Below are 12,964 nucleotides of genomic sequence, written 5' to 3'. Positions count from 1 at the left end.
TGATTTTGATTTAATGAAGTCAAATGATCAATTATTTCTTTCATGAATCATGCCTTTGGAATTTTATTTAAAAAGTCACTGCCATACCCAGGGTCATCTAGGTTTCCTTCTGTGTTCCCTTCTAGGAGCTTTATTGTTTTGCTTTAGATTCAGGACTGTGATCCATCCTAAGTCATTTCTTTTCTTTTGGGAAGGGTGTAAGATCTGTGTCTAGACTCACGTCTCCCATGTGGACGTCCAGTGGTTCCATCACCGGTGGAATGGACTCGTCGCTCCATTCTGTTGCCTTTGTTCCTGTGTCAGAGATCAGCAGGCCGCACTTATGTGGGTCTCTTTCTGGGCTTCTGCTCCGTTCCATTCGCCACTATCACAGTCTGCATCTCTGCAGTTCTGTAGTAAGTCTTGAGTTGAGTGGTGTCGGTCCTCTGACTTGACCTTGTCTTTCGATACTGAGTTGGCGATTCTGGATCTTTCGCCTTTCCATATAAATCGGTTTGTTCATATCCACAAAATAACTTGTGGGGATTTTTACTGAGATTGCAATAAATCTCTAGATCAATTGGGGAGGACTAACATCTTGGCAATATTGAGTTTTCCTACACATGAACATGGGACAGACAAACGCTGGGCCACACCAAGGAGAGTTTTCAAGACAATGAAGAGAAGCTAATCGATACTATAGACAATGAAGAGAAGCTAATCGATACTATAAACAAAGTCCAGAGAGCTAATCTATGAAAAATAAATGATTCTGAAGAAAAAATAATAATAAATGAAACTGAAGCAAAAATCCACAATATTGAGTTTTCCTACACATGAACATGGGACAGCTCTTCATTTCTTTAGGTTTCCTTACCAGAGTATTATAGTTTTCCTCATAAAGATCTTGTACATGTTTTGCTAGGTTTATACCCAAGTATTTCATTTTGGGAGGTGCTACTGTAAATGGTGTTTTTAATTTCAAATTCCACATGTTCATTGCTGGTATATAAGGAAATGATTAACTTTTGTCTATAACCTATATACTGCAACTTTGCTGTAATCATTTATTTGTTCCAGGAAGTGTTTTCTTTTTCAATTCTTTTAGATTATTTACATAGTTAATCATGTCTCATAATAGAAAAGACAGTTTTATTGCATCCTTTCTAATTTGCATACCTTCTAGTTCCAGTATGGTATCGAAAAGCATTGGTGACAGGGTCGTCTTTGCCTTGTTCCTGATCTTAGGAAAGCTTTGAAGGATAATGTCTCAGGGTACAGAATCCTAGTTTGGTGGTTTTTCCATTCTCAACACTTTAAACATTCCACTACACTTTCTTCTTGCTTGCATGTGTTTCGAGGAGCAGTTGGATATAATTGTTCGCTTTTTTATAAGACTTCCTCACCCACACACATAGCTTTTCTCAGGAATTTTTCTTTATTTTGGATTTTCTAAAGTTTTAATATGTTGTGGCTTAGTATAGGATTTGGGGCATTTATCTTGCTTGGTGTTCTATGAGCTTCCTGGTTCTGTAGTTTGGTATGTGGCATGAATATGGAGAAAATTCTCAGTCATTACTGCTTCGAATATTGCTTCTGTTCTCTCTCTTCTCCTTCTGCTACTCCGCTATGCACATGTTACACATAGCATAGGTGTCCACCGTTCTCAGAAATTCCTTCCCCTCCACCCCCAGTATTTTTTTCTTTTGGCTTTTCAGTTTCGGGAGATTGCATTGTCATACCCTCAAGTTCAGAGATTCTTTCTTCAGCTATGTCTAGTCTGATAAAAAGCCTATCATTCTGTTACAGTGTTTTTTATCTGTAACAATTCTTCATGATTTTTTTTTTTTCTTAGCATTCCCACCTGCCTGCTTACATTATCCATTTTTCTTTCATGGTGTGTACTTTTCTCATTAAAGCCCTCAGCATAGTAATCATAGTTTTGAAAAATCCCTGGTCTGAAAGTTCCAACATCTCTGTCATATCTGACTCTGGTTCTGATACTTGCTGTCTCTTCAAATTGTGCTTTTGTGCCTTTTAGTAGGCTTTGTCATTTTTTTGTTGAAATGTGGACAGGATGTCTTGGGTATAGGGATCTGTGGTAAAGAGGCTTTTAGTAATGTAGTGGTGAGGGGTGGGGAGGAAGGAAGCATTTTACAGCCCTGTGATGAGATCTCGGTCTTTTGGTAAAAGTCTGTTCCCCCGGACTGTAAACTTTACCAGTGTTTCTCACACCTCCCTAGGGGAGACAACTAGCTAGTCAGGGCTGAGCTGGGCAGTTCCCTTTCACAAACGACAAGAGTAATGCACACTTTTTTAAGAGGCAGAAGATGATCCGAAGTCCATAACCAAATCTTGCCATTACTGCACTTTTTATCCTGTTTCTTTGGTGACTAAGATTGCTTGAAGTCCTTCTAGAAGCTCTGATAGCAAGGAATTAAATGCTAGTTTGCTGGACAGAGCTTGTCCAACCCTGTGCATAAGAATCCTTAGGAAATTCTTCCTAATATGTCAACTGAATTCTCGACTCGGGCGATCCCCACCATCTAATACTACATTCCCCAGAAATGAAATATGAGAACGTACCCATCTGCACTCCTACATTACAATACACACACATTCAGTTCCATGGGTCCTTAGCAAAATTCTACCTCAATCACCCCAGACAACTTGGCTTGTTAAAAATGTTGTAGAATGACTTTCAGCTTTACTCTCATTATCGAGAGAGGTTTTCCCTTCATTCTAATGTAAATTCCCTTTGTTTCTGTTTGATAGTGGCAGGAAATTGGACCAAATAACCTCTTAAATGCATCTCAACTTCATGATTTCAAAATGTATAGTATCTTATCTGTATAAAATAGGTACTTTTGTTTCCCCCCGTGGGCCAGATTCTCTCAATTATTTCTGAGATTAAACTATGGAATCTGGGGGAAGCTCTAAATATGTGGGGGTTTTTGTATATACTTGTTTATTCTTCAACTATAGAAAAGTATTCTTCATGCCTAGTCAGCCCAGCCAGGCTAAGGTTATTTCCTTAAAATGTACATATAAATACTAAATATTAAACGCTGTCTTTTTATAATTACATATTAGCGAAGTCCCCAGTTTAATCATATAATTTTATTATTTATTATAGGACAGGAGAGAAAATGAGAGCAATTGCCTGGATAATGAACCTAACTTTTTTAAAAAGCATTCATGTGATGATAATAAGGTAATGACCATTATTTGGAATTTATATATCATTTGAGCTTAGTTTCATAGAAGCCTATATTTTTCTTATCTGTTAGATATTATATTTGATTATATTAACATTATTTTTTAGTTCTAACTAGACAATGACCGCTGATATATTAAGCTATACTATGGTCTTCTTTTATACTTTTATTTTACGAATAACCCTGTGCTTATTTGATAAGTATTATGATTTTATTTTAGCATTTCATTTTTTACTTAGAAAATATTAGAAGAACTGCTGAATTCAAAGACACACATATCTCTCACTTCTGACTTTTTTATGCTATAAAATGCTTGTTAGAGCGACCGCTTGCATACACACAAACGAGTTATGGGCATAATTTAGTTGTGAGCATTTCAAATTTTTTTCTTTCAATATTTGCTAATCTTCACGCCACTACCACTTCTAGTTGGTGTAATAATACAATTTACAAAACATCCGGCAAAATTTTGTGTCATTTCTTTCTAGAAAAACCTATGTGGCATTCGATATCTTTTTAAAAACTCATTAGAGCTGAATTAACCTCATGGCATCTAAGAGTATACCCATACATTTTTTTTAACTTCTTAAATATCTGAAAAACTTGTTTTAGGTGCAGACGACCCTTTCTTATTGCCAGCTAGTCACCCATAACTCAAAAGGTGCCAACGAAATAACAGTAAGAAAAAAATCACACATACCTTCTATTATTGTTGCTTCCCAGGAGACCTCTCCTTTGGTTATGTTGTCTAAAATTAAATAAACTTGTTACATGTTGACCCGTAAGTGATGAGATCACACATATATAACAAAGAAAGAGAATTTAAAAAGTCAGATAATCATTAAACCAAGTTCTAGGCACTTCAGGCTGTCACCTAGGAGCTAAACGGTTTTAGTCCAGTTACTTGTCAGTCACGTGATTAACTGGAACAGAAAGTTGGGGTGGGGGTGGGGTGTTCTTTAGCAACACAGTTCTCGCTTTAGGATCCTTAAGATTGCTTATCGTGTAATATTTTATTTAAACCACAGCCTTCTGATTTTTCTGTAATAGGAAGCTACGTTTTTAAAAAGTGCTGCTCGCAAGTTGAAGCAATTTCTTAAAATGAATATCCAGGAGGAATTCAAGCACCACTTAACAGTACTTTCACAGGGCACATTGAAACTGCTGAACTGCACCAGGAAGGTAAGCTGAAGACTGTTTACTTTGAACGAAAATATAAACTACTCCCGTGATAGGGTACTACCCTTCCCTGACGGTCATGTCCATTGTCATAGAATTCTATGTGATGAGAATTTAAAGTTGAAATACATTTATTCAACTCTGGGAGAGGAAAATCTCATCTTGGAAAGGACCTAGTCATCTCTTGGCTAGGGCAAATTAATAGTTTATAAAAGAGGGAAGATAATAAATGAATGCCTACTTTATTGCCATAATAACTTTCAAAGAGAGAAGTGTGATAAGTTGATAAGTTGGGTAGGGAATGGTAAATCTTTATCTCTGAAACTCATTAGTAATTTATAAATCCATATATGCTTACATTTATAAGAACTCATAGCCAATGAAACAGGTAATCAAATGTATTCAAAAAATATCTTTATATGTTAAAACTGGACATATCTATGTCTGACAATTTTCTGTTCTTTTGCTCTAATAATTTTGATAAGTATAGGGCTAATTTTCCCCTGATTCTCTGCTAGTGTTTATTAAATAACAAAGCAGAGTTTGGAAGGCATTATCTTGAGACTAGACAACAGTTTCTTCATCTACAAACTGGAGGAAAAATATAGTATCTATGGCATAATTCATGGAAAGTGCTTAGTATCAAAAGGTTTCGATAAATGCTATATTGTTATTATTACTATTACACCCTGTCCATGAATTTTACCAACTGCCACACAAAGCCAAAAGGTTTCTTGTTTTTTTAAAGAAATTTTTAGTGATAGAAATTTTTACGACAGAAAAAGGGCAGTGTGTGTGTTCATTTTGCAATCCCAGTAGTTGCCCACCGAACGCCAAGTGATCAGACTATGTCTGAGCCCCGCTGACCGCGCCAGCAAGGAAGGGGGCAGAAGTGCCCACCCCCTCACTTGTCACGCCGTCTCCTCGATGCCAGCCAGCCTCCTCTTGGTGTCCTGGATCTGCCAAGCGCATTCCCCGTTTGTCCCCTCGCTTACTGCTCTCTTTCTATAAATCCGATCTGTCCTGTTCTCTGCATCCTACAAGGCCAAGCTCAAGATTCATGAAGATTTCAAAGTCTAGCCGAGCGGCTCTTAATCCTCATTTACAGTGGTTTTGAAATCCTGTCCGGCAGGAATGGCAGCTGGGTTTTATGTTGCTTATACGTGCAGTTGCTTAGTAGTGACCGTTGGAAACACAGTGTTGAGTGGAAGCCTCAAGTCAGGGCTCACCTGAAAAGTCTGCAGGACAGACTAGCGATGTCACCTCTTGGCCCAGGATGGGGAAAGGGTTATAGGCATGCTCTATATTTGCGCTTTCTCCTCTCACGTGTTGGGCTTCCCATGGATCACCATGTTCCAAAATCGACTAACTGTAGAGAGCGAAAACACAGGTAATTTATTCTCGAAATTAAATAAAATTATGTTATAAAATTAACTAACCTGATGCGGTCCACCTTTTTCTTGAAATGACTGGGTAAGATGCTAAAGATGGTGAAGCACACTGAATTTTCTTCATGTGTCAAGCGTGTCACAGGCTTTTACAGTTGTTTATTTCATTTGGCTTCTGATGGGTAAAGCATGATAAAATTTATGGTCAGGATTTAACAATTTAACGATGGCTTAATTTTCATATTGATTAAAATTCTAGTTTTGTCCGTTTCAGTACGCTTCTCTACTAGTTTCTCATACTTCACAGACATTAACGCCATGCTGGGCATTAACGCCGTGCAGACTTACAGATCCGGGGTATTCAGAAGACTGACTCTCTGGCTTCTTCATTTTCCCTGATACAGGCATACCTCAAAGATATTGTGGGTTGGGCTCCAGACCACCAAAATATAGAGTGAATGTCACAATAAGGCGAGACTCGTGACTATTTTGGTTTCCTAGTGCAAATAAGTTATGTTTACCCTATGCTATAGTCCATTGAGTATGCAATAGCATGTCCAAAAAAAATCACTGTCTATGCGGCTATAGCCGTCTGTAGTAAATTTCTTAAATAATAAGACTTGCGAGTTGAAGTTACTCTTTGACCCATGAGCTGCAGAATGGACACTGTGTTCGCAGGCATGAGAACAACTTTCATCCATCCCATTGTCCATCTCCATCAAGGCTCCTGGGTGACCAGGTGCCTTGCCAAATCAGCAGCAATAATTTAAAAGGGATCTTTTTTTTCCTGAGCAGTGGGTCTCAACAGTGGGCTTAAAATACTCAGAAAACCACGGTGTTAACAGATGCGCCATTGCCTAGGTGTTGCTGTTCCATTTAGGGAGCATGGGCAGAGAAGATCTAGCATAATTCTTAAGGGCCCTAGGATTTTCTCGATGGTAACAGAGCACTGGCTTCAACTTAAAGTCACTCGTCGCATCAGCCCCTAGCAGGAGGTTGGCTTCTGGCTTCTCTCCTGTGGCCTCCTCGCCTCTCAGCCTTCACAGAGCGGGAGACAGCCAGGGCCTCGCTTTGGGTTAGGCTTTGGCTAAGGGAGTGTCGGGCTGGTCTTACCTACTGAGACCACTAAAACGCCCTCCACATCAGCTACAAGGCCATTTTACTTTCTTGTCACCATGTGTTCACTGGAGTGGCACTTTCAATTCCCTTCGAGAACTTTTCCTTTGCTTTCACAATTTGCCTGTTTGGCGCAAGAGGCCTAGCTTTCGGCCTGTCTCGGCTTTCGACACGTCCCATCACCAAGCTTAGTCGTTTCCAGCTTTTGACTTAAAGTGAGATACAACTCTGCCTCACTGAACACACAGAGGCAGCTGCAGGGCAGTTAACTGGGGAGACCGAGGAAGGGAAGAGGGCTGGGGATGCTGGTCTGGGGGGCAGTCGACACGCGCCACGCTTATCAATTACACGCACTGTCTTGTACGTGTGCAGTTGTGGCACCCCAAAACAACTATGATAGTAACATCAAAGATCACTGGTCACATATCACCATAAAGACAGAACAGTAATGGAAAATTTGAAATATTGAGAGAGTTACCAAAATGTGACACAGAGATACGACGCTAACAAACACTGGAGAACTGTGGGCGCTGACAGATGTGCTCAATGCAGCGTCGCCACGAACCTTTATTTGTAAAAAACCCGCAGGAGGCCTGTGAAGCGTTTTATAAAGCGAAGCACAAGCGAAGCACAATAAAACGAGGTATGCCTGTATTCCATTTCTAAATAGAATTAGTATTCTGCCATACTAACAATCAATAATCTAAAGTAGATTCTTAAACAGATCAGATGAGCTGAGAGTAATATGCAAATTAACAGTTATATTAATGAAAGGAGTGATAAAAATTAATAATCAATGTTGTAAATGTAACTTTGTTTTTAAGGAAAAAGAAAAAAAACAACCTTCCTTGGGTGAAGCCCAACCCACTAAGAATTTGGTGAGAATAACTGTATAATATTCTTTCTTTATCAGCTTTTTACTCAACTTAATTCCTTAATGTTTCTCTTTGAATTTTCTTTCTTATGGTTGGTTTTGAAAATACTCATTATAATGTTAATAAAAAGAGTAAGGCAGTATTCCTTAGAAATTAGATCCCCTTAAACTGCTTTTTCAAAAAAATCCACTGTTTTTAAATAAAAGAAGCTAGGGGATATATCAGAGCACTGATTTTTTTAAAAAAGCAACTGAATTGAAACATTGCTAGGTAATAGGCAAAAGACATAAATAAACTATATAGAAGAAAATAAACTAGAAAAGAAGCATATGGAGAAAAAAAGCCATCCTTGTTAGGTAGTAAAGAAATGCAAATTAAAAATGGGAATCCATATATATACTATATATACTATATATCATGTCTCATGTATAACAGTACATGAATATTCTATATTTATGTTTACACATACTATTAGGTATCATTGTATACAATTATACAGCAATACAGAATATATTTATGAATGTAAAACAGACTATCTAAATTTGATTAAACGTTAAAACGATATAAATATTAATTAGGATGGGACATGTAAAAATGAACACACCTGGTCCACAAGAGTGCTGGGGTCTTCTTTCACGTTTCCATTCCTGTCACAATGTCATCTGACCAGGAGATACATGGGACCGTGGAAATTCCTTACTCTTCTTAGAGCAAGAAGCAGGGCGAGTGGGACTCAGGAAACCTAAGAATTCCGCCTGAAACAGAGAAGTTAAAATGAATACATGAGTCATATAAATACATTGAGAGCTTCTGGCTAAGAAAATTTGGAAAGTTTTAAAAAAGCAGGTAATACTTTTGCTCCCAGAGGTGAAATCACAGTTCTTTGTTTTTGTCTTTTTAATGAATGTTCAATCTTGGTCTCAGAGAAAAGTCATTAAATTTTCACATTTATATATTTAAAATCTGCTTAGTGACATAAACCTCAATGTGCACTTTTTAAATATGTCCTGGGACGCTCGTTAAAAAAAAAAAAGAGAAATCCTCCTTTATATTTATCTTTGAAATTTGTTGTCTGATCTTTTAAATGGATTACGTAAAAGCTATGTGTTAGTGTTACTGAATGTATAACTAACAGAGATCCAAATTTGTGACTAAACTAAAAATAGGACAGACGGGCTCACGACGCAGTCACTGCACTTACAGCTTGTCCATTTTGCGGCTCCGTTTCCTCGTCTGTGAAAAGAGACAAAGCCATCCATTTCATAAGGTTTTTTTTTGCAGATAAAATGAAACAATGTATGGAAAGCACTGAGCACCATACCTGGCCAATAACTGCTTATCTGAACGAAGAATGACCCCACCCCATACTCGCCCCACTTTCCAGGGGCTCACAGGACTATAACTGAGTCTATGCAGAGCCGTACCCCCATATGTCTGTCCCATGTTTGGAATCTTTTCCACTCCGTAGGCTGTACAGGTATCACTTTTTAAGGTTCTTGTCAGGAACTGAAAACTAGCTTCTAGGGCAGGTGTCCTCCACACTCTCGTGATGACCAGACTGTTGGGGTGACCCTTGGGGCACAGTGAAGTCAGGTGGATCCTTATTAACCTTCTTTGCCAAAATACTCTGGATATTTTCAGTGTTAACTAGTCCTTCTACAAAAGATACATTTTTTTTCCATGTTAAAAAACTTAATCGAGTAATCTAGAAATATCTTTCTCACGAAAGTTTAAACAGCGTTTTTATGTCCACTACTGCAGTAGTGAAAATGGCAGCCACCTGACATAGCTCTATAATGAATTTTAAATCTTAAACCACAACGACCTTGAAGTTCCTATACATCAATTATCAACTATCGTTAGAAGTCCTAGTTTGAAAATATCATGCAAAATTCTCTTTTCCATTACATCCAATTTTCAGTATAAACTCACAGGATGGTAATGAAAGGTTGATTATTTTAAAATGTGTACTTTTATAAAAATGTGAGCTTAAAACTTTTTTTTTATATATTTCTGTAGGAAGAGAAAAAATCTTTAAAGGAACAGAAAAAACTGGATGAAATGTGTTTCCTAAAGATACTACTAGAAAAGATAAAAACCTGTTGGAATAAAATTCTGAGTGGCACTAAAGAGCATTGAAAGCTATGGAGGGACAATATAAGAACATGTGAACTCTAGGTGTATCCTTCAAGAATCTACGTGCTCACGCAATTTTTGGGAGTGGAATGCCTCCTAGAAGTTTCTGAATGTATCCCGGTAAAAACGGATGAGAGCAATTGAGAAATAAATACTGTGGTACTAGAAGATGGGCATGAACGGTGGAAACCGGACTATCAGCGGACTATTTCACGTGGATGTGGATATGTATCAGCTGGTGTCAGTTTTATAAGACAATGTAAGGTATTAGTTGCAATAACACCTTTTAAACCTGTTAAGGAATTCCGGAAGGAGACATAAAATCTGTGAAGTATATAAAGGTTCCGAGGATTAAAAATTAACATTGCTTTATTATCAAAATAATTTTATGACCCACTCTGCAAGAGTATACTGCATTGAGAGTGGAAATTGTCTTCTGTGCTGGAAATGTTTCACAGTTAACAGTGAGATGTGGGTAATACCCAGGCGAACAAGAATCATACGTCTTAAAGCTGCAGCATAAAGGAGTCCATAGAGAGGTATCAGGAGATGTAATTAACTATGAATGCATAGCGTGGTGCCTCCAATAAATGGCATAGCAGATATTTTAAAATGAAAATAAAGAATCATTTCACAAAAGTCACCTGTTCTAAGGATGCTAAACTGCAGTACTGATTTTCTTTTGTCATGTCTGTATAATAAAACTAGTCTAAATGAGTTTGCAATTTGGGAAGTATATTTTTAAGAGAATAATATATGTTGGCCTTTTAATGAATGGAATGTGTATATTTAATTCTGACACTATATCTGTATATAAAAATATTTTCATACAGTATTACAGACAAATTGCTTACTTTGGATAATGTTTCTCCTTTGATAATAAACGACCTATGTATTAACATTGTCAGATTCACTTAACACATCTCAACAGGGTTTTTTTCCAGATTTATTAGGACATAATTGACATGCGTCACTGTATAGTTTAAGGCATACAACATGATGGTTTGATTTACATATATTATGAAATGATTACCACATTAGGTTCAGCTCACATCCACCTTCTCATATAATAAAAAGAAAAAGGCAAAAAAGTTTCTCCTTGCGATGAGAACTTGATGGATTTGCTCTGAACAACAACTTCCCTGTGTATCACACAGCAGAGTCAGCGGTAGCCATGTTGCAAGTCACGTACCCAGGACTTACTTATCTTATGACTGAAGTGTATACCCTTAGAACACCTTCCCCCAACCCCCCACCCCTCCTACCCTCGTGTCTAGTGACCGGTCCGATTTATTTTTTTTAGATTCCACATATGAGATCATACAGTATTTCTCTTTCTCCATCTTATTTCACTTAGCATAATGCCTTCAGGGTCCATCTGTGTTGTCACAAATGTATCCTCATTTTTCGTGGCTGAGTAATATTCCGTTGTTTATGTCTACCACAACTTTATCCATTTATCCTCAATGGACATTTAAATTGCTTCCATGTCTTGGCCGATGTAAATAATGCTGCTATGAGCATGAAGGTGAAAACATCTTTTTGAATTAGTGCTTTTTATTTTTTCCTTTGAATATATTCCTAGAAGTGGTATTGCTGGATCGTAAGGGAGTTCTGTTTTTAATTTTTTAAGGATCCTCCGCACTGTTTTCTACAGTGGCTGTCCCAGTTTACAATCCCGCCAACAATTACACGAGGGTTCCCTTCTCTCCACATCCTCACCAGCACTTGTTATGGCATCTTTTCGATGATGGCCATTAATAGGCATGAAGAAATACCTCACCGTCGTTTTAATTTGTATTTCCCTAATGACTAGTGATCCAACAGGATTTTTTAAGACACGATTTTTAATACTGTGCCACAATCTGATCCTTCACTGAACATAAAATCAAGAAGGTACACGAGACCCATCATAGTGCTACTACATGTGCTCGCATAGATATTTTTCCATATTTGTGATCAGTCCCTCAAGAAGTACATCTTATAAATAAAATCACTGGGTTATTAGGCGTGAATATTTTAAAGGCTTTAAAAATAAACATAGCCAACTTTTGAAAAAGGTATTATCCATTTCTATTTCTACCGTCAGCGGATAAGGTCATTCATCTTAACGCCCCATAGCTGTATTCAGTTTTATTATAATTTAAGATTGCTGATTTGATGAATAAAATCAGCATTTCCTTGAGCACGCTCACCACCACTCAGCACGACTGGCAACACGCTAGTCCCAGTGCATCCCAAGAAAGTCAACAGAGGCACAGAAACTGAGGCTCTTGGGCAGAGAGAGAGGACAGAGAAGGTGCAGAGAGCACTGTAAGAGAAGATGGAGCAATGGGATTAACAGTAACTTACCCGATGCCGCTGTTGCTGGGTCATCGAGACAGTCGAAGCGGCCACATTTCACAGCCACACCGCGCAGACTCCCTTGCCTTTCCCCCATGGACGGTAGTGCAGTCGTCATTCACCTCCTTCCAGACTCCCTCCTAAGCACCGAGACGGAGAAGACAAATAGGAAATAGAAAACGGTCAGCCGTAGAGCTCGTGATAAGAAAGAAGCGCCATTTTCGATACTTCTATGGCATTTTGTGGGTTCCTTTATAATAAAGTTCTATTAAAAGAAATCCTTCTTTCTGTCCTATGTTGTAATCATCTGTTTACATATCAGCTTCTCCAAATAAATTATATCCACTTTCGGGCAGAATCTTAATCGCCTCTTATTTCTCTGGATTCTTAGCACTTCACGGAACGGAGGCCATATAAAACATATTTTAAATGCTAAGTATAAAGTTTTAGCTTTGTGCATCTTACATTAGTTGGTCTAACCACTTAACTTCTGTTTAAATAGATGTCACTCTCATATTAAGCTAGTCTGGATGATCGAAAACAAAAATCCTTATCTTAAAAGATTATCTGTTGTATGACTAAGGTGAAATACTAAAGTACAAGAGTATTTGGTAATATGCATGAGTAATATGTGAGATATATAATTTTGCTAACAAATTATTGAGGTAAATATTCAATATTTCTATCAGTTCTGAGCACGCTGGTGCCCAAAATGAGCTAGACTAGGTTC

The 12,964-nt window shown here is 37.8% G+C and overlaps 1 protein-coding gene across 1 annotated transcript in view; it reads left to right on the top strand.

The window, feature by feature from the left end:
• Positions 1-10,790, top strand: part of IL7 (interleukin 7) — a 32,184-nt gene extending 21,394 nt beyond the window's left edge. Inside the window, exons 3-6 of the mRNA XM_025041119.1 lie at positions 3,116-3,193; positions 4,248-4,379; positions 7,705-7,758; positions 9,775-10,790. Coding sequence (XP_024896887.1) covers positions 3,116-3,193; positions 4,248-4,379; positions 7,705-7,758; positions 9,775-9,894 — 384 coding nt within the window. The 3' untranslated portion in view covers positions 9,895-10,790. The remainder of the gene's footprint in view (positions 1-3,115; positions 3,194-4,247; positions 4,380-7,704; positions 7,759-9,774) is intronic.
• Positions 10,791-12,964: the final 2,174 nt, after the last annotated feature.

The sequence above is a fragment of the Pteropus alecto genome, unplaced genomic scaffold, assembly GCF_000325575.1.
Source record: "Pteropus alecto unplaced genomic scaffold, ASM32557v1 scaffold87, whole genome shotgun sequence".
Taxonomy (NCBI): domain Eukaryota; kingdom Metazoa; phylum Chordata; class Mammalia; order Chiroptera; family Pteropodidae; genus Pteropus; species Pteropus alecto.
The sequence above is the reverse complement of the archived record's forward strand: the minus strand, read 5'-3'. Positions and strand labels throughout refer to the sequence as shown.